At 38.5% G+C, this 19,861-nt stretch overlaps 1 protein-coding gene across 1 annotated transcript in view; it reads right to left on the bottom strand.

Annotated features, from left to right (window-relative positions):
- PRMT3 (protein arginine methyltransferase 3) overlaps positions 1 to 19,017 on the bottom strand; it is a 62,329-nt gene extending 43,312 nt beyond the window's left edge. Inside the window, exons 1-9 of the mRNA XM_079308481.1 lie at positions 18,549 to 19,017; positions 17,873 to 17,955; positions 16,776 to 16,825; positions 15,580 to 15,682; positions 15,010 to 15,163; positions 11,681 to 11,822; positions 8,621 to 8,686; positions 3,201 to 3,322; positions 303 to 402 (exon numbers count right to left, since the gene is read on the bottom strand). Of these exons, the coding sequence (XP_079164607.1) occupies positions 303 to 402; positions 3,201 to 3,322; positions 8,621 to 8,686; positions 11,681 to 11,822; positions 15,010 to 15,163; positions 15,580 to 15,682; positions 16,776 to 16,825; positions 17,873 to 17,955; positions 18,549 to 18,679 (951 nt within the window). The 5' untranslated portion in view covers positions 18,680 to 19,017. The remainder of the gene's footprint in view (positions 1 to 302; positions 403 to 3,200; positions 3,323 to 8,620; positions 8,687 to 11,680; positions 11,823 to 15,009; positions 15,164 to 15,579; positions 15,683 to 16,775; positions 16,826 to 17,872; positions 17,956 to 18,548) is intronic.
- Between the last annotated feature and the right edge of the window lie 844 nt (positions 19,018 to 19,861).

Below are 19,861 nucleotides of genomic sequence, written 5' to 3'. Positions count from 1 at the left end.
ATGACTGAGTGCTTTATAGATTTCCAAACCAACTACGTTACAGAAACTTGATGCACCCAAAGCAGCTCAACTGTACTTAGAGAAGCTTGAATTGAAAGAGCTTGAACGAGAGGGACCAGGAATTGTGTCCCAGTACCACATAATCACCATGCCATCCCATGTCTGACATTGTCAAAGACACTGTTGGAACCATGATAGATGCTTTGGTTAAAAAAATACAACAAACTAGCACCATTTATAGAATAACTTTCCAAGTGAAATAAAACACATTTTCTTTGGAAAAGAATAACCATGTACCTTACCATCCACTCAGATATAATTACATCCACTTTTTCCAAAGGCAGATGAACTTCCTCGATTCTTCCTTTGACTAATGTAATAATCTTTTCAAGTTTATTTAATCTGCAAGTCAAAACATAAACAAATTAGTTTCTATTTCAAATTTATGCTGTCAAGAGAATTGTACTGACATCAATGTTTCACTTTCCTCCCCCCACAAATTTTTTGGCTTAACTAATCAAGAAGCACTAGAATGTACTATTCCTCAGTTATACTTCAGAGGGAACATTTCCAAGTTGCTAAAAATTGCAGCAGATTTAGTGCCAGGAGAAGATGGCAGGCACTAGATCAGTATACCTCCAACGTGCCATGCATGCAAATGTGCAAGTTCCAGAAACCAGGAAAACAGAGAAGACAATTTAAAACTGTTGGTCCTCTTTATTTAAAAGCTGCTTGTTTCCATTTCTCCTCCTCTGACCTCCACAGCAATCAGAGCCTACTCACCACACCAGGACAGCAATGGAAATTAACTTCCTTACAAAGCTGTTTTGCACGACTTGTTTTTTTATTTAACCAAACCAGCAGAAAAGTCACTGAGAACAAAGCTTCCCTCTAAATCAGTGCTACAGTTATTCCACAGTAAAGGCAACCTCCCCACTCTGATTTGGGCAAAAGCATCTGCAATGTTCAGTACATGCAGTGATCAGGGATTACCTCACATGCACGTCATGGTACAACCATTCTGCGTAAGGAGGGAGGGACTGTGACAGAACTACAGCTTTTGAAACAAGAACTGCATCATAGTGAAATTATTAAGTGTATAAATGTTTGAAATACACTGTTTTTCTTCTTGGCAAACCATATTAGCCTTTCTTGCACGTATCTTTATTACCACAGCTTTACTTTATTACCACTTTATTAGAGAGGGCAGAAAAGCATTCTCACCATAGAAATTTATCTTCCCACCGCAGTTCTTATCTCTGCCCCTTCCCTCCCTCGCCTGACATCTTACTCTTACATTCTGTCTGGCTTTCAATGCAGACCAGTAATGACATTAAAAATTCATTCTAAAAGACAATGGAAGAACGATGAGTATGAAGGGAGGGAAAGCAAAGGGTCAAGGCCTTCTTGAACACGTGGGCTTTTGCAAAGATCAATTAAATCAAATAAACAAGACAGTCTTCTGTTAGAAGACAGCACTTCATTACTAATATCATATTTAATACTCTAAATAGAAGTAAAACCAGAAGTTCAAAGTGAGGAATGTTAAAGACCTCCCACCCACAACAATAATTTAAGTAGGACTAAAAGAGATCTAAAGATAACTTTGTAAATGACCACATCTGAGGACATGATTTAAAACAACAGAGAGGAAAAGGATTAATTCATTACGTACTCATTTTCAATTATAATGTTTTAAAAAAATTCAAACCAACCAATGTAGTTTACACATTGTAGGAAAAACTGAGATTTAGGAAGTCTACTTCAACTTTCTATTCTAGCTTAAGAGTGCTGAGTGACAAAAATCAAGTCATTCACTGTGCTGGAAATCTTACAGGGACTATTCACAGCAAGAAAAAGAAAAGGTAATCATTTAGTTTGAAGTAAGTTTATTTTTAAGGTTACTCAGGCTATATATTCTGGTTCACTTAGACACACAGGATGCACTATTTCCAGTAATCAGCACGACAGAAATTAACCTGAATCCTGGCAAAGACAAAAGCTTTGAGCACACACTTGAATCACAGGTAGAAGCCTGCCCCAACAGTCATTTTTTAAGCTAGAGTTGCTTAGTGTTCCAATAAATATTTGTTACACCACTGCAACTTTGTCAGCTTTATGGCTTTAGGAAAAGTAGTTTTAACCAGACAAATATATATTGTTTTGATGTGAATTGGAGACTTTAATCTGAATTGAACCTTTTATAGCAGAAAATACCTATAAATGTGCAGCCTTAATGATGACTTGCTGTGTAATTCAAATGGCAATTCATCACTCTTAGAGTTTAAGAGTTTTGATTAATTTTTTTCATAGAGGTCTTCCTTTCTCCTCCCCAAAGATAATATATATTTACTGTTACTTCTACTCTCCCCTAAGTATAAACACACAAAAGACTTTGCACACCGGTTGAAAGTTATAACAGCCCTAAATTTGTAATCTAGTATATTAGATACAAAACACTATTCACATTTGCAACCATTCTGAAGATGCCAGGAACTCAAGGGAAAAGTTCTATTTAAGGAATGAGTTCTTGTGCCAAAAAAGCTTCTTAGTCAAACATGCACTTAAGGTTTAACATTGTGCTTTTCCCAAGTAGATACTAATTTGAGTAATTTTACAGCATCCAAGTATGCAGTGCTGCACCAATGTGTGAGTGGTACCTAACAAATTCTGCACAACATTACTTCTGTGCCACTTGAGCTTGCACAAAAAAACCTAACTGGATTTTATTTTCACAGTTGCTCTTACAAAATCAACCTAAATAAAAAAACCTACAGGCTTCAGCTATCAACAGCGCACATCAACACTTCTCGTACTAAATCCTGGAAAATCCTCTGTAAGTCATTGCTTGATTTTTACATATGCTCAGCCTGCCTAAATATCCTCTGCAGGCAAATTAGTGACGTGGAGTGGATAAATGAACAAGGACATGGGTCTAGACTATGAGGTTCAAGAGTTGAGATGATGAGCACAAATCCTAACTGTTAGCCAGGTACCCTCAGAGGTCAGTTCTAGTTCTGATACTACTGAATGCCTTACGCAACCTAACTGGACAGGATGCATTCTTAACAGACAACACTGAATTAGGGGAGAGCAGTTGACAGGGTAGGGCTTTTATTTACTGTAAAACAGAAAAATTATAGAAATTATTTTAAATTCCTATAAAGAAACACAAAACTAACAACCACAACTTCTCCCACCTAATGATGTCCATGGCCTGATAGATGATTTCAGATTGGTCAACTCCAACCACCTTCTTGGCACCTGCTTTGGCAGCAAACATGGAGAGTATTCCAGTTCCACAGCCAACATCCAAAACCACCTGAAAGGAATAAATGAAAGCAAAACAACCTTATTTTTAATCTTAATTTTGCTATATTTTTTTTCTACACTTCTTTCTACATCAGTGAGATACCATATTCCAATAAAAGGCATAAAGTCTTACTGCTACATGCAGAGATATCCAGGTCAAACAGAAGTTATAACTCCCCACTCTACCATTTTTTCCAGGTAGACAATGAAGCCCCTTAATTCCAGCTGCACATGGGAAACAACAGCAAGTAATTAAGTGGGAAACACCTAAAATTTTACATGAAGAGGAGAAAAAGGAAATTATAGCCTGAGAAATTTTAATCACTGAATACCTAATAATTGAACTTAGCACTGGTACTGAGAAAACACATTCTAGCTGCAGTTTTTAATCAAAATTTAATTAAAAGTCTATTCAGTAACTTGATTTATGAATACTCTGCTAGACATAGCTACAATGCCTCAAAACAGCTATGGCTCAAGATGACTAAATTTTAACATGGTCACTGGCACACTTTTACCATCTGGAAATATTTTCTGTCTAGCATTTTTTATAATCAAAATAGAGTGGGAAAAAATCCAGTTAAGATGTAATCCCTACAGTTTTCATGAAAGAGTGAATTTCACCACTACAGCTGGAAAAAGTATGCTCAGCATAATAAGATCCATGAAAACAACTGGGTTTTTGCTTATCACGGATCAGCTACTACAGGAAGACTGAAAAGTTAAAAAATGTGAAGCAACTAAGAAAAGAATACTGAATTTATGACTAAGTAGAGTTGAGCTGCCAGTAGTTTTAAGCTTCATAGTGATTTTACCAAGTAGTCTTTTTCAGGCCTAGATATCATAACAGTGTATTTTTTCTAACTGCTGGAAACTTCTCAACAGCTAAAAAACTAATAAATGTGCTACAGTAGATTTTTAAGCTGAGTTCCAGGCATTATGTTTTTACATAATTACTGGGGCTAAAAGACATCTCTGGAGATTCTGAGGGTGTATTTGATTGCATTGGCCAGATCATCCATGATCATATTGTTAGACTCATATCTAATGCTTACTAATGGTGCTAAAAAACTCTAAGCACCAAACCCACAAATGTTCTGAAGTCTGAAAATCGAAATAAGTTTTCTAAACACTATGTAGAGCCATTCATATCATGTACAGCATTTAAGCATGAACAGAATCAGAACTGTAAAGACAGAACTTACTTTCCCATACATAAGATGTAAACATGAGAGTAAGTACAATTTACAATACAGTTAATTTAACAAGAACCATGAGTCGGAACTACCAGTCATAGCAAGAATTTATTGGAAAGGAAAACAGACTTCACTGTCTCTTCTCTTCACAGCACAGAGTGCTGTAAAACCTCCCTCACAGCTTTCATTACAATAAACATTTTTCCAAAGAAGGCATCAAATCCCTCACTAATTGATCCCATATTTGAGAATTATAACCTCATTTTACAAAATATTTTCAAGGCAATAACACACCCTGGTCCTGATACACTTTTCAGCTTATCAGCTACTGATCACTCTTGCTTTGGCACAATAAAACCTTGCATTTCACCTGACAAAGAACAGCAAAGCAAATACTGGATTGCTCTGTACCTCAGGTCTGCCTGCCTTCCTTGTATACAATTCTATACATTCTGATGATGAATGCAGAAAAACGATCCTGAAGCTAGCATGAATAAAACCAGATGTTCATCCTTAGTGGTACAGTGCAAGGGAGCTGCTGTTCTGGTGGTCTGGGAAGCAGTGATTGAAGAATTGACTGCCACCTGTCTCGGCAGAGCCACTTACAACCTGGAAACAGACTAAAAAAAAGAAGAACCTTTCACAGTAGCTTGTATAGAGGGAAGGGAAGTTAGAGTTACTTGTTTTACCTGCAACACTTTTACAGCTATATTTCAAAAGGAGTCAACTCTAGAACTCAGAAGTTAGGTGAGAGCGTGTTATAGCTACAGAAATCCCTGAACTGAATCTGCTGGAGACAGGAATAGAAAATAAAAATCTATATTCTTGCAGCTGCTGAAATTTCACACCCTTCAACATCACCTATTGTAACATTTCACCTATGGTAGCTAAAAGAATCACTGAGCCACCACAGCTGGAAGTCACAGCCAAAAATAAACCCCTGTCAAAGAATCATCTTGATGTACAGTTGCATGAAAGAGAGCAATCATCACAAATTGGAAAAAAATCAAAACAGACACCACTTTGGACAGCTGCCCTTGTCACTTAGAAACCCAGATGGAACTCTTCTAGCCTTAGGCAGTGGATGGGATGGAAAAGAGGCACTGGAAAGAAAATATACAAGCTGGAATACATGTGAGGAGGGGAAAGACAAGCAGAGTGATCACCAATTAGCCTAAGGACACAGGTCTACAGACCACACATTCTTGCAGTGATCACATATGGCCTCTCACCAAAGACCTGGAGCAGCTGTGAGCTAGAGCAGGGTGATTTCACTACACCACAACACACTACAGCTTCATATCCTCCTCTGCAGTCTAGGCAAAAGTGATATCCTACTTTCAGTGACAGAAAGTTACTTTAAACTCAAAAAACGGAAGGGCAGGGACTTTGGACACTAAATTCATTTCATAAATGAACTCTTAGTAGGACAGTGGTTTAAAAGCTCATTTTATTCCTTGAATATGGCACTGATGCTTGCCTCAGACTTACAGCAAAAACTAAACATGGCAACAGCGCTTTACTAAATTATTTTTCCACCCAAAAATAATTGTATTGTAAAATGGACCACACTTCCTTTAACTGAGTACAACCACCTTCATTACTCCTGCCAGGTAATCTGAAGTGTCCCATTCTCATCTCAAATACATTTGACAGGTTGAAAACAAAGGAAGCAAAGCAGGATTCATTCAAGTTTTAACAATTTATTTTGAAAGCTGAGACAAAATAAACAAATTGGCTGGTTCTGAATAAAATATGCATAATAAACAAACTAAATACTCTGTTATCATATGTCACCATGCAATCACACCTCTTCAGTATCCTAAAGGTTACGGTGCAAATTTGCATCAAACGTAAATATAAAAATTCAGCTCTTTGAAGCTCCTCCCAAATTAACTCATAATTGTCCACTCGGAAAACACCAAAAAGCATCAGTATTTATTTTCCAGGGAGGAATAACATATTATCAGGAATACCATATATAAGATATAAGGCAGTTCTAGGAAACACTGTATCAGACTTTTTCTATTTTATTTTTTTTTAATTTTAAATAAAATTTAAGAGAAAACAACCTTTGGAATTTTCACTTATTAGTACGGTTCTGAGAGCATTATATGATACACTAAGGTAAGCAGTTTATCCTACACAGCTCCTTCAACAGAAGTCTGTAAGAAATATAATTTCAAAGCCAGACTTCTGCAGAAAACTCCATTTATTCTCCATGACAGTGTACCAAGAGAAAGCTAGATCATTTGGCCAAGACACACAAATTAAGCTGAGCACTGGTAACACGGATGGGGGATATTGGGAACTCAAAACAAATGAGATTCTGTCTTTCAGTTCAACCTCAACCTCATCACACCATGATGGATTTGGATACACCAGGAATTTGAAGTAAGCTTGACCAAAAAACTGCTGTAAAAACCATGTTCAGAAATCAGTTTACAGATGTTGTGATACTTCAGTATTTATTTTGAGAAGCTGAATGCTTTTACAACAGAGTAAGGACACACACTGCCTAAGCTGTTTCCTGAGTATGTGCATCCTGGGGCTGAAACAACATTGACTCTTAACAGTTACATCATGGTTTGTTTTGAATGTTTCCAGCATCTCCATACAGCACAGAAGAAACACCATCAATAATGAAAAATTACTGTTCCAGAAAGCCTCACATTTTGTGTAATTTCAGATCAGTCTTACTGTGTGAAAACCTGCAGTTATCAATTTTACGGCCATCTGTGAAACTAAATTTCTCTAAATTTCTCTTGGGAAAGTCTTCTTTCCTTTATTGATCTTTCTGCTTTGTTAGATGAGCTGCCCACCTACAAAGTCACTGGCATCATTTAAGAAGCTGGCAGCATAATTCTACAACACTAATTCCCTCACTATAATCAAAGAGTTTAGAAATGTTTAGCAGAAACAGGCTTGTGATATGAGCTGAGGCAAAAAAGAGAACCAAACTATTTCTTACTTTTTTTTCTGCTGTAGTTGTCAATTGAAAACTGAGGTAAGACACACAAAGAATAGGCACTATCAAATATTAAAGTACTTTCTGCCAGGACAGAACTGTATCTTTTTCACCTCTCCTACAAAGAAACGCTGAGAGGATTAGGATTGTTCAGCCTGGAAAAGGCTTTGGGGTGACCTAATTGTTGTTTTCCAGTACCTGAAAAAAGCCTAAAAGAAAGATGAAGAGAGACTCCTTACAAGGCCCTGGGGTGGCAGAATAAATGGCTTTAAACGAAAGTAAGTAGGCTTAGATAGGATACTAGATAGAAATTCTTCCCTGTGAGGGTGGTGAGGCCCCAGCACAGGTTGCCTACAGAAGGTGTGAATGAGCTATCCCTGAAAAAAAACACTAAAGGCCAGGCTAGATGGGTCTCTGAGCAACCTGGTCTACTGGAAGGTGTCCCTGCCCATGGCAGAAGGGCTGGAACTGAATGATTCTCCAGGCACCTTCAATCCAAACCATCCTATGGCTCTATAAGCTCAAAACACAACAAATTCATAAGAAACAGCCAGCAGAAATAAAAATGACAAGGGGACTATTACTATACAGAGGTTATAACCACTGCAGATCCTATTAGTGAAATCTCTCCTCACTGCAAATGGAATACTAGCTTACAATTCCAAGCCCTTTAATAACAACCACCCAGTCTGGAGACACTAAACAGCAATAATTCAAAAAAATCAGTTCCCCACGAATTCTTTCCCAGCTCTAATTACACAGAGCTTCCAGGACATTTTTACTGTATAAAGTATACATAGAAATTCACTTAATCCTGGTAAAGAGCCCTCAGAGAGATTCCACCTAATATCCTCGACAAGAGAGGCTCAACTTCACCCCGCCAAGATAATTAATGAGCCCCCCGCCATGGCACACAGCACAATGACAATAGAGATCACCACTGCTCTTATCAGCATGCTGCACCCTCCAGCAGCTCAACAGCTCTCCACCACCTAATAAAGCCAGAGCATATTAAATCAAATCAAATCCTGGCACTGTGATTCTCCATTCCCAGAGCTACCGAGTAGCTAACCTACAGGCTTTCTACCATTTGAGACAAAATAAACCAAAGAAATTACTGTATCCTCTGAGCAGTTTTACCCACCTTGTCCTTGAAGATATGTGGGTTTTGATAGATGAAGTCACGATAGCTCTCTGTACGGACTTTATCCTATCAGCCAAAGAACAAAGAGGGTTCACTTTTTCTACTTAGGTACAGCATAAAATTCAAAGATGCTGAACAACTTGCTTTTCAATTTGGCCTAAAGCTTTGCATATACTGTACTTATATGGACCCTACAATCATGACACTTCTGTATGATAATATTGCAGAATTTATTGCGGCAAATGAAGCCAGTTGCCTCATATGGGAATCATTTTGTGATTTCCTGGTTCTGTCTTTTCTTTTGAATGTTTCCAAGTTCTTAATACGTGTTTATCACTAACCAGGAACAGCAGTAACATAGTGACAATATTATACCAACTTAAATAGAAACCTCCTATACAATGGTGGAAATCTGAATCACAAGCTCATAGAATGTTCTGTCTAGTTTTGCTCTCTGACAACCTGTGACACGGAGATTTCTGTAAAAAAAAACAAAACGTTATGCATCAAATTAACTTGGTTTTATTTCTGAACAAGCTGCAAATTTGCAATCCTGATGACAAGCTAGTACTTAAAGTTTTACAGCCCATTTGATGGAAGTCCAATACAGTAAATAAGTTTGACTGAAATACAACAAGGCCAGAGAAGCTGGAATATTTTCAAGCCTAGAACAAAACATATATAGTATCTCAGTATATAAAAACCCACAGCATAGCTTCGTTTGCCAGCAAGGTAATCTGTTAAAACATTGATTCTCCTAACATGCATCAGCAGGTACACAAATTGACAGCCTAGTATAGGTTTTGGAGTTGCTATTGCAGTTCAAGTGTTATGGACGGACAAATAAAAAAAAAATTCAGCAATTTTTCATCTAGTGCAAATAATGCTGAAGTACAAATTCCCAGTACTTTTATTAAATCTAAGGGATTTTTCTACTACAGAAAGTTAAGAATTTCTAGAAACAGCAGAGAAACAGAAATTTTGTACAGTGAGAAAGAACAAAGTCTACTTTAATAAAAGAACAAGATCAAGAACAGTGACTGAGAAGATTTTTATGATAAAAATTTCGGAGACAAAAATTTATTTTGAGGCATGAGAATCCTAAAATCCAGCTTTGGATGTAAAACTACTATCACACACACAACTCAAAGAAGCAGCTGCGTTTATTTCAGAAAATTCTGCTTTAAGGTCCTGCATAATTAACAGTAATAACAGAAACCATGACCCTTTAAAACCATATTGGTTTCCTATAATGTTATATTCAGAGCAACTATTTTTATTACTTCACCTCTACTGCAGTATATAATAGGATTTTCTGGAAGGACCAAAAAAGTTTAAAAATAAATAATCAATTGATAAAGCAGCCAGCTGAAAAGCTTTCAGCCTTGCATCCTGCCCCTCACATTGCTTCAGCACAGCACCAGCTCAATGCAGTTGTAGCCACGGCCAAGCACTTTGGGTCTCCATTCACCATTCCCCTTCTCCCACCCGATATTGCCATGTAATGCTTTCTTGGTTAAACCAAAATGGTAAAAAAAAAAATTAAGATCACAGCCAAGAAATTTTCAAGCAAAAAGGTAGAGCAAGGGAAACACCAGTCACTTGGCAAGCATGAAGTAACAATATTCTTGCTCTACCACTGAAGTATTTGCAGAAAAAAAACCCCAAACTGAAACACTGTCTTACCACTACCCTGCACAAGGAAAAAAAGGGTTTCAAGACTAAACAGTTTCAGAAGAGGGCTTACCATTCAGATAGCAAGACTGCTTTCTTAGAAATGTTCATGTAGTAAGGTACTATATTTATGTAAATAAGGTAAACAGGAAAAAAATATCAAAGTGAATGCCTAACATAAAGAAAAAATTTAAATGTGCGCACAATAAAAAAAATCGTTTTCCTATGTTCTGGAAAGTCAAAAGTCTTCTTAAAATCATTCTGACAAACATACTCTTTAATCAGTGAAATACAATTTTGTACCACTCTCCTTGTGCAGAGATGCAGATTTATAGTGAACTTTATTAGCCAACAGAAAGGCTTTTCATCCTAGAACCTACATTATCTCAAATGACAGCTTTATACAGCTGCCAAACCAAACACCTATCATTTTAATTTACCTTCAAGTTACATTTTAGTTGTATTTCTACAGATTACACATTTCAGAAAGCATTCTTCTACTTCTACCACCATCTCTGTGCTTCTGTAAAATTTCCTCCCCTTAATAATAACCTCACAGTCATACTACTCTTAATACAAATTCATGTGTGTTTCTGCACTGGGGCCACTAAATCATTTACAAAGCTGAAAGCTTTATATGCCAGCTGCAGGCACAAAGTCACTTCACAACTCTGTATTCTGCCTCGACTTTGGACAGAAATTTTATTTATTTATGCCTTAAAATGATAAAACTGCTTATAACTCACAAAACTATGACATTTTCTCTGAAAGGAAGCACTAAAACATTTTAATTTACAAGTTAATTTTAAGCTGTTGGGCTTTGTGCTTGTTTTTTCATATTTTAAATTGAAAAGGGCATGCATAGGTTTGCCTTTGAGAAGTTTTAAGCATCTGGGTTTTTTATATTTAGCATATGAAAGGAGCCTACTGCTACAGCTGTTCAATAGCATGTTATCAATACAGTGCGTAAGTAAAAAATTCTGTTTACCCAGTGCAAGAGAAAACTACAATATATGAGAAATGGTCTTGCCAAATAAATTTCAATTATGAGAAAAATGTAAAACTGAAGAAAAATATTCACTGTCTGTGCTATGTTTTAAACAAGCAGGGAAAAGCTGATTTTGGCAAGGTACGGTTGTGGTACAGATATTGTAATATCAAACTGTAAATGATCTTATGTTCCTAATGCTCTCCTCAAACACAATTTATACAAAGGAAATCAAACTGAAGAACGCTCTCTCAGCCCAACTACCACGACAAAACCTCTTCTGGACAGAAAGGGTTAAAAATGCAGCTGCTCTGCAGTATATTTACAGGCACACAGCCCACTTTGTTCCATCTCTCCTCTTTAGTCCTACTAAGACGCAGTGGCGATGATTTTCTAACCTTTAGCATCTCTTCATGTATCCCATAATGCCCATAGGAGCTGAAGTAAACGCCATCCTCGTCCTCCTGAAGGTCTGCAATAGTGCTGGATGATGAGCTCGTTTTGACATCCGTGTTCATCACAAAATCCTGAGCAAATTGTCTGTAATCAATTTGAAATATACCCCTGAGATGCGTTTATGGAACCATGAAAAGAAGGCTGGGCAAGGGGGGAGAAAGGGCTTGGGAGAAAGAAGGAAGTCAGGCTGCCCAGGGGCTGGGCAACAATGGGAGCAGCTTTAGGTGTGCACACCCTCCCTCTGCAGGCTCCTTGAGGGTGCTGCACCGTCACACTCCCTCCAGCACCCTCTTGCAAGCCCTGCTTTCTGCTTGCAGCAAGCAACTATCAGCCATGAAATATTGAGGGATAGCTTCTATTTTTACAGTAGAATTATCTATTTTGCACTTGCTGGTATAAAAGCCAGCACTGCAGTGTCAAGGTGTTTCAGGCTGTGTAATGCAGATACAGACTGAATACAAAGAGCACAAGAACTGCAGCCCACAATATTGGGAGACTACCAGAAGGGAGAAGAAAGCATTTTAAAACTGAGGCATTTGGGTGAAAAGAAATCAGAGCTCAAAATTCAATTTATTACTTTAATTTCATGCTGCTTATTTTTCCTCCTCCCTAGTCTTGCATTCCTACAACATGTAAAGAAAGGCTAAGAGAGTTGTAATTACTCAGCCTGGAGAAAAGAAGTCTCCACGGTGACCCCATTGTGCTCCTCAATACCTAAAAGGGCTACAAGATACACACAGAGAGACTTTGGACAAGGACAAATGGCTTTTAAACTCAAAGACAGTAAGTTTAGACTGAATATTAGGAAGCATTTTTTTTACTGAGAGGGCAGAGAGGCCTGGCACAGGTTACCCAGAGAAGCTGTGGATGTCCCACTCTTGGAAGAGTCCAAGGCTAGGCTGGATGTAGCCCTGAGCAATTGGGATAGTGGGAGGTATTCCTGACCATGGTAGGGGGTTGGAACTAGATGAGCCTTAAGGTCCCTTCCAGCCCAAACTATTCTGCAATCCCCAGGAATTCTCATTCCTCAAAGCAGGTTTGATGACAAAATACACAAATCAAGAGGATTATAATGAAAACAGTATTAGACATGAACAAGAAGATCATACTACACCCACAGTGAAGTGAAAAAAGCAAACACATTTTAGCCAGACAATATTCCTCCGAGGTCTATAGTCCAACAGCAACCAAAGCTGCACAGAGTACTCCTAAGTCACTGACACTCACCTTTAACCACTTTTTTAAATGGGAACTTCACATACAGAAACTAGTAGGCAACAATTCACTACCAATATCCTCCTTATAGAACAACAACAACAAAAAAATACCATTTTCACTGTCAAGAGACATCTCAAATACTTCCCTAATCAGCTAATTTGGATGGGGAAGAGAATATGGCAAAGGATTTTGTATTGAAATTTTGTCAGTTTCAGAAACTTCCTGTATTTGCTTACACAGAAACTGTCTGGATCTTATTTTTAATATTGCTCTTTACCATAGTACTCTGCATTTTATTTACTTTTATACAAATATCTACATGATACAATTTTAATCTTTCACAAAATGGATTATACGACATACAATTAAGTATTATTAGCACTGTGTGAGATTTAAATTATTAACTTTGAAATTATTTAAGTCAATAGTTCCTCTAATATATGCATGCAATACAAGCACCAAAGAAACTCCAAAGACAGAGCTGCCCTGCTGTCTTTTTAATCAAGAAAAAAGATAAACCAAAAGCCATCACCTCTAAAGAGGTTACAGATTAAAAAACTCAGCATAGACAAGCTGTGCTCTTAAATCTCTAAGTTAACATCTAACGCTAGAGGTGATCTGATTCATAGAAATGTTACTGTCTTTATTTCACCTGAAAGAGAGCGGATGATATTCTGTGGAATAACCTCCAGCACAAACCACTGAATTATGGCATTTGTCCAAATGCAACTGGCTCATCATGCTGCTTCATCAGATTTACACCTGGCTACTTTTGCTGCCAGACAATCCCTGCTGAATTAAAGAGGCTGCATTGAGAAAGAACAATAAAAGGCTGCCCTCTTACAAGAGCAGAAAACTTGATATGCTAACGTTAAAAAAAAAAAAATCTATAAGCCTTACTGAAGTTTAGAGCTCAAAAGAAATTGCTACTCATGACCTGAGGTTTCTTTTTGTTTTAAATGAAAATGAACGTAAACACAAAGAAGGCAAAAATAACCCCAAGTTTTTGAATCACAATGGCAAATTTCTTTCATTCTTACTGTTTATGATCAATTAATGCATAATGTACACAGAGATACATGAAAAGCACTGTGTGCTATAGAGTACAATTTACAAAATTCAAACTCGCCTGAAGACAAAACTGATCATTTTGGACATAAGTAACTGTTCACAGCTGAGAGGATTTGAATACATAAATATATGTTGGTGAACTTAGTTACCTGTAGCACCAAATATGTTCTGTGAAAATGTACAACAAACCCTTAAATGTATTTTACAACACAAGGGTTTTTGCTGATTAACTTCTCACACAAAAGAACATTAATTATTTTTCCAAGTCTCTTAAATACAATTTCAGTTCCTCAGTACCCAATCAGTGTGATCTCGAAATTATATGTTTGCATAGAATTTAAATGAAGTTTATACTTCCATGTTATTCATGAGCATCATCAATCCACATTTTGCAGACTTCAAGATTTAGAAGTAGCTATGGGGATGTCCTGACTGTGATGCACTGAATATTCTTACTACCCTCATCTTATATCAGAAACAGAAGTAGCTGAAAAAAGTTGATTTACTAATCTTACTGAGAGTCTCCCCAAACTGTAACTGAACTCTACTAACAATTACTGTTTGAATCCAACTCTGAATGTATCTGGACTCCTGTATTTAATTTGTCAGTCTCTCTCTCTTATCCAGTGCATGCATCCTCAGTGTTTAAATTCCTGTCTAAAGGACTAACAGAAAGGTGTCTCAAAAACAAAGTGTAGTCTGAAGGAAAATATCTGTTTCTGAATTATGTGCTTACTTAGCTTTCCTAAACATACTTTGTTCTTTCAATCTGTGCAGGCTTTTGTGTAGTTTTTACAAACCATCTACAAGACATTTACTAACTATCTACAACAGACAAGTTAAACCTACAGTCCCACCCCCAAGGTTTATTCCGTAATTATGTTCTACTACTTCTTTCAATTTCTGTTGGTCTTTGAACATGAACATCTCATCTAAAACACATCAAATAAAAACACCCCAAAACTTCAGTTCAGACACTTACTTCATTTTCTGAAGATCATCCTGTACTCTAGCCAGGGCTGCTTCTGCAGCTCTGGCTCTGTGTTCCGCTTGTTTTAATTGTTCAAGGAGCACCACAGTATCACTTAAACCGTTAGAAGGCAAAACTTTTACAGGTTCACAAAGATCTTCAATGTCTGATGAAACAGGGAGGAAAAAGAATGCCTACCAGTCATGTATGACTTCACAGCAGATCACAAACATTTCATACTACTTCTGTCTTTGGATGCTTTGTACAAGCTGGTTTTACAAAAGCCACTGAATTTGACAAGGCTAACTACAGAACACAAGACCAGGCAGAAAAAGCAAATATGCTAGAAGCAAGCTCTAAACTAAAGGCAAATAAATCCAGAATTCAGGCTTCCTTAAATACCAGTGTTTGATTATTTCTAGAAGAGGCATTTGGTTCAGATATAATTGAATTAGATATAATTAGTACATGGAACTTTCTCAGAAACATAAATCGAGTAACAGTGCCAATGCTTCACATGTCATGAACTCTGATAATACATTTACCCCACAAAGCAGGAGTCATACTGAAGCAGCCACTTACCAAACTGAAGCAGGAGATCATCTTCCAGTTCTGGTTTCAAATATTCCTCTCCTTCCCAAGGCAGTGGGCTGCCAAGAGAACTCAAATATGCTCCAGTTGGTTTCTAGACAGGAGAAGATGCTAAGTTTCTTTAAAAACACCAGCCCTTCAATTCCATTCAAGAAAAGGCAAAGACATGCTCTTTCACACAGTAAAATATTCAGGATATTATTGCAGGAGCTTTGTAGCAAAAGATGGGAAAGCCCAAGGCATCTCCAGGCTCAAGGAATTCAGTGCAAGTAGTAATGCACAGCACATTGATAGATATTGAAGGATACTTGCAAGATTACACTGCTCTCAGGAACCAGGTTCACTGAGGTATTTGGCTAATCAATAAATCCAAGATACTAATCCTGTCAGGTTCTCTTACATGAACAGTGCTGTAGGGACAAAAGTCAGAAACACTGTATTGTCTCCTGTTTGCATCCAGTTAATACTTGGTCAGGAAAAGAGAAGTCAATTTTGGACTTCAGTTTTTGCTTTTCTGTATTAACTCTACATAGTTATGCACTGAATAATTACTTGAGGATTTAAGACTTGAGGATTGAAGTAAAAAATACTTAATAAGGTAAGATGGTACTGAGTTTTCACCTAAACTTTTAGGAAATAATGAAGGAACAAAGTCACAAGACATACAAAATACATTAAGGCCTATCTTAAAACTGGCGGTTCCCATTAGCTTTCCTGAGTAAGGTATCATTTTAGGAGAGTTTTAAGTTCTGTAACTTAAGGGATTAGGTACTGTCCTTACTAAGTAGGGGTTTGGCCAGCTCACACCCTCAGAAAGGCTTTTACATCAACACACATGCAGGACTGAGAAACTTCAGTTCTTGAGAAGTGAGCCCATTTCTGAAGCAAGACAGCAGAGTCAAAGGCCCAAAAAAACTTAATAAAATAAGATGATAATACATAGCATGGAAGCTTTGTGCAAATCTCAACAATCTCTTTTGAAAACAAACCATCACATTAATTAAATATATTTAAAACTAAAACAGCCTCATATCTAGATAAACCAATCAACAGCTACTTTAATTCCAGTGATTTCTTTTTCTAAAACAACAGTATAAAATCTAACGCAATTATTAGAAATGGCCAAACTGAAAGCATAGCACTATTCTCCAGAGTCAGAACACAGAAGCAGTACATGGCACACCTACCTTTAATCTGACAAAGTTTATTAGTTTAATGTATCCATAAAAATCGAGTCCTGAGAGGAAGAAAAAAAAAAAGGAGAGAGCATTCACATTACAGAAGAGATTACATTTTACAGTTACATGAATACTAATTACCTGTTCAATTGGTAATTCTTTCAAACTTCCCCTTGGGTGTACATCACTATCTAGAGGAGTATTCCTATCTTAAGTTTGCCATCTATGATTTTCTTCTCCTTAGGACAAACCCAGGAAATCCTCACTCTCAGGGCAAAATATATTTACCAAAAATTAAGAACAGAACACATCCAAAATGGGAACTACAAACAGGGATTTCATTCATTTGGCAAGCAAGTACACCAAAACAGCCACTTCTATCTCCTACCAGCTACCTTGCTGACATTTTAGGCTGTTCTGCTCCCCTGTTTATATTCTTAGCTTTCTGCTTAAAAGAATGTAAGCTGATGCGACTGACCAAGAACACCTACCAATATTGTTTTAAAATTGCCACCTTGGCAAAAGTCATAGTAGTTTAACTGTGTTCTCTCCCCACGAACACCAAAGATAAACCCAAAATACTTTTTCTTGTATTTTAGACAGAAAACAGATCAGACAAGATCTTACAATATATAATGACAGCTTCAGGTGACAGTCGACCTTAAACTCGACTTAAAACAACTTAACAGACATGGAAGGATAGCCTTTGTGTGATCACCTGAAGGACATAAAACACAGGGCTCTGCTAAATACTTAGCCCAACAAGAGCATCACTGGGCAGGTAAGAGCTCCCAGCAGATCAGATCAGATTGATCATGTAGTATCTGGCTCAGGTCGATCAAGCATTGAGGAATCAGCACAAGCCAGAAGAGATCAAGTTCACTTTTATCACTGGTTGAGAGCTTTACCAGTAGAAAAATCATGCAGGAAGCAGCCAACATAAAGAAAATGTATAAGCATTTTTCTACAATAGCTCATCTTATTCAACCTTGGCAGCTTCAGCTGTGAAACTAGAAGATCAGTTAGAAACAACTTAATATTTGCAATTTATTTTGAATGTGATACTCATACACAAAAGGAAATGACAAGTCACGAAAAAACCTTACCATATTTCTGGATCACATCACTAACATCAAACTGATGATCTGTTTTGCAGTGGGAGAACACAGCTTGAGCAGAACTAAACAACCTGCAAATAACAAATTGACACATTAAGTTTTAACTTATGAGGGCTATATGCCGTTCTGATTTACTGGGCAATTCAGAACGCATTTCCTGTCTTTGTGAAAGGATGACCAGGCACTGGCTTACATGCCTTACAAAGAAACTTTTACCTTTTTTGTCAAATATTTTGAAACAAAAGCCAATGAACACAAAAATTTTGTTTGGCAAAACCACAGATCCTGTTAACTTCCAAACTCCTGAGAGCAAAGCCTGCGTTAAACCTGAGATCTAAAAACCACACCAACACAAGGTGTGTGGGGCAACTTGATCTGCTGCATCGAAATAAAAACTCATCTCGATACTGCGATGGCGAAAAGATTAAAAGAGACAAGAGCGTCCACGCTGCTTCAGCACGAGGAAAGGACATTACCACGTTACTCCCTCCTTCAGTCCGAACTCAACACACCTTTGGCTCCACAGAGGCTAGAAAGCGAGGAATCAAGCTACAGAGCGAGGTTACAAAGTAGAAATTCACGATTTCCCTCCCGCAGGCCGAGCCCGGGCGCTCGCAGCGCACCTAGCGCAGCGCGCTCCTCACGGGGTCCCACGGCCCCCCACCTGTCGCAGAAGAGGCAGCGAGTCTGCTGGGCCGCGGCAGCACCTTCCTCCTCTTCTTCTTCATCCTCCTCCTCGTCGCCCCAGGCGCCCTCGCCGTCGGACAGTTCGAGCATCTCCTCCTCACGATCCATGTCCCGCCGCCACCCCGCTTGCGCCACTTCCGGCGGCGGGGACGAAGCGGGGCCGCGCGCGCCCCCTGGCGCAGCCTCCGGCCGCGGCCGCTCCCGGGCTGACGGGGCGGCCGGCGCTATCTTGAGGGAGGGACGGGCAGCGGCACAGAGGCACGGAAGGACGGCGGGGCAGCGGGGCGGAGGCGCTGACGGACGGAGGGGTAGCGGGACACCGGGACCGACGCCGGCACCGTCCCTCGGCCATTTCCCAGCACGGCAGGGTGTTCTGTGTTTCAGCGCGGATCAGAAATCTCGCTGTCCGCGCTTAGCTGGCTTTTTGTGTCTCGCAAACGGCGCGGCTGCGATGGGAGGGTTAAAGGGAACAGCACACCCTTTTGAATGTCAGCTTTTAAACAAAGTTTAGCGACAGACAGAACCGCAGAGTTACAGAAGCAATGAGGTTGGAAAAACCTCTGAGGTCATCGAGTTCGACCTGTGACCAAACACCTCCTGTCAGCCAGACTGTCCACAAAACTCGGATTCATTACCCGGTGTGCAACAATGCACACTCGAGAGATGTCAATTATTTATTTTAGAGTTGCACAAGACTGGGTACTCAGTGGTATTCCACAAATAAAGCACACAAACTATCAGAACTTTTATTTATACATTATAGACTGTTTTTATACTTAAGCAAAAGAACTAGTGTCCATTGGCTGCAAGTTACATAGTTTTCTTATTAATTAGTATTCTGTCTTCTATTGGTTACGGAGTCTCTTCCTCCTCATGTTAATTAGGCCGTGTGCTCAGTCTTTATTTGAGTTGGTGGTTTCTTGGGTTGGTGCTGAGTCCCTGGCCATGATCTTCCCCTTCTGCGCTTAACCTTTTACCCAGCTGGAACTGATTGCAGCACAATTGCTGGGTTGTATTAGTTTCTTCCTTTTCTTCAAGGTTCTACCAAATATCCTTATTACACATAAATTCTGCATTTTTTGTGTCACCTATCAGGGGTATGTCCTTCTTCCCAAGCTTTGTTAACCTCCCCTAGGTCTGAGATAATTGAAGCATGTCCAGCCCTAAATCTTAACAAGATACTTCTACCAACAAGTAATTTGTTTTTCTAACACCTGGAGATCCCTTAGAGCTTGTTAGTGGCTCTCTGTTTTACCAATTAGATTAGATTAGATCTCCCATGTTGTTGAT

This window comes from Erithacus rubecula, assembly GCF_903797595.1.
Source record: "Erithacus rubecula genome assembly, chromosome: 6".
Lineage (NCBI taxonomy): Eukaryota > Metazoa > Chordata > Aves > Passeriformes > Muscicapidae > Erithacus > Erithacus rubecula.
The sequence above is the reverse complement of the archived record's forward strand: the minus strand, read 5'-3'. Positions and strand labels throughout refer to the sequence as shown.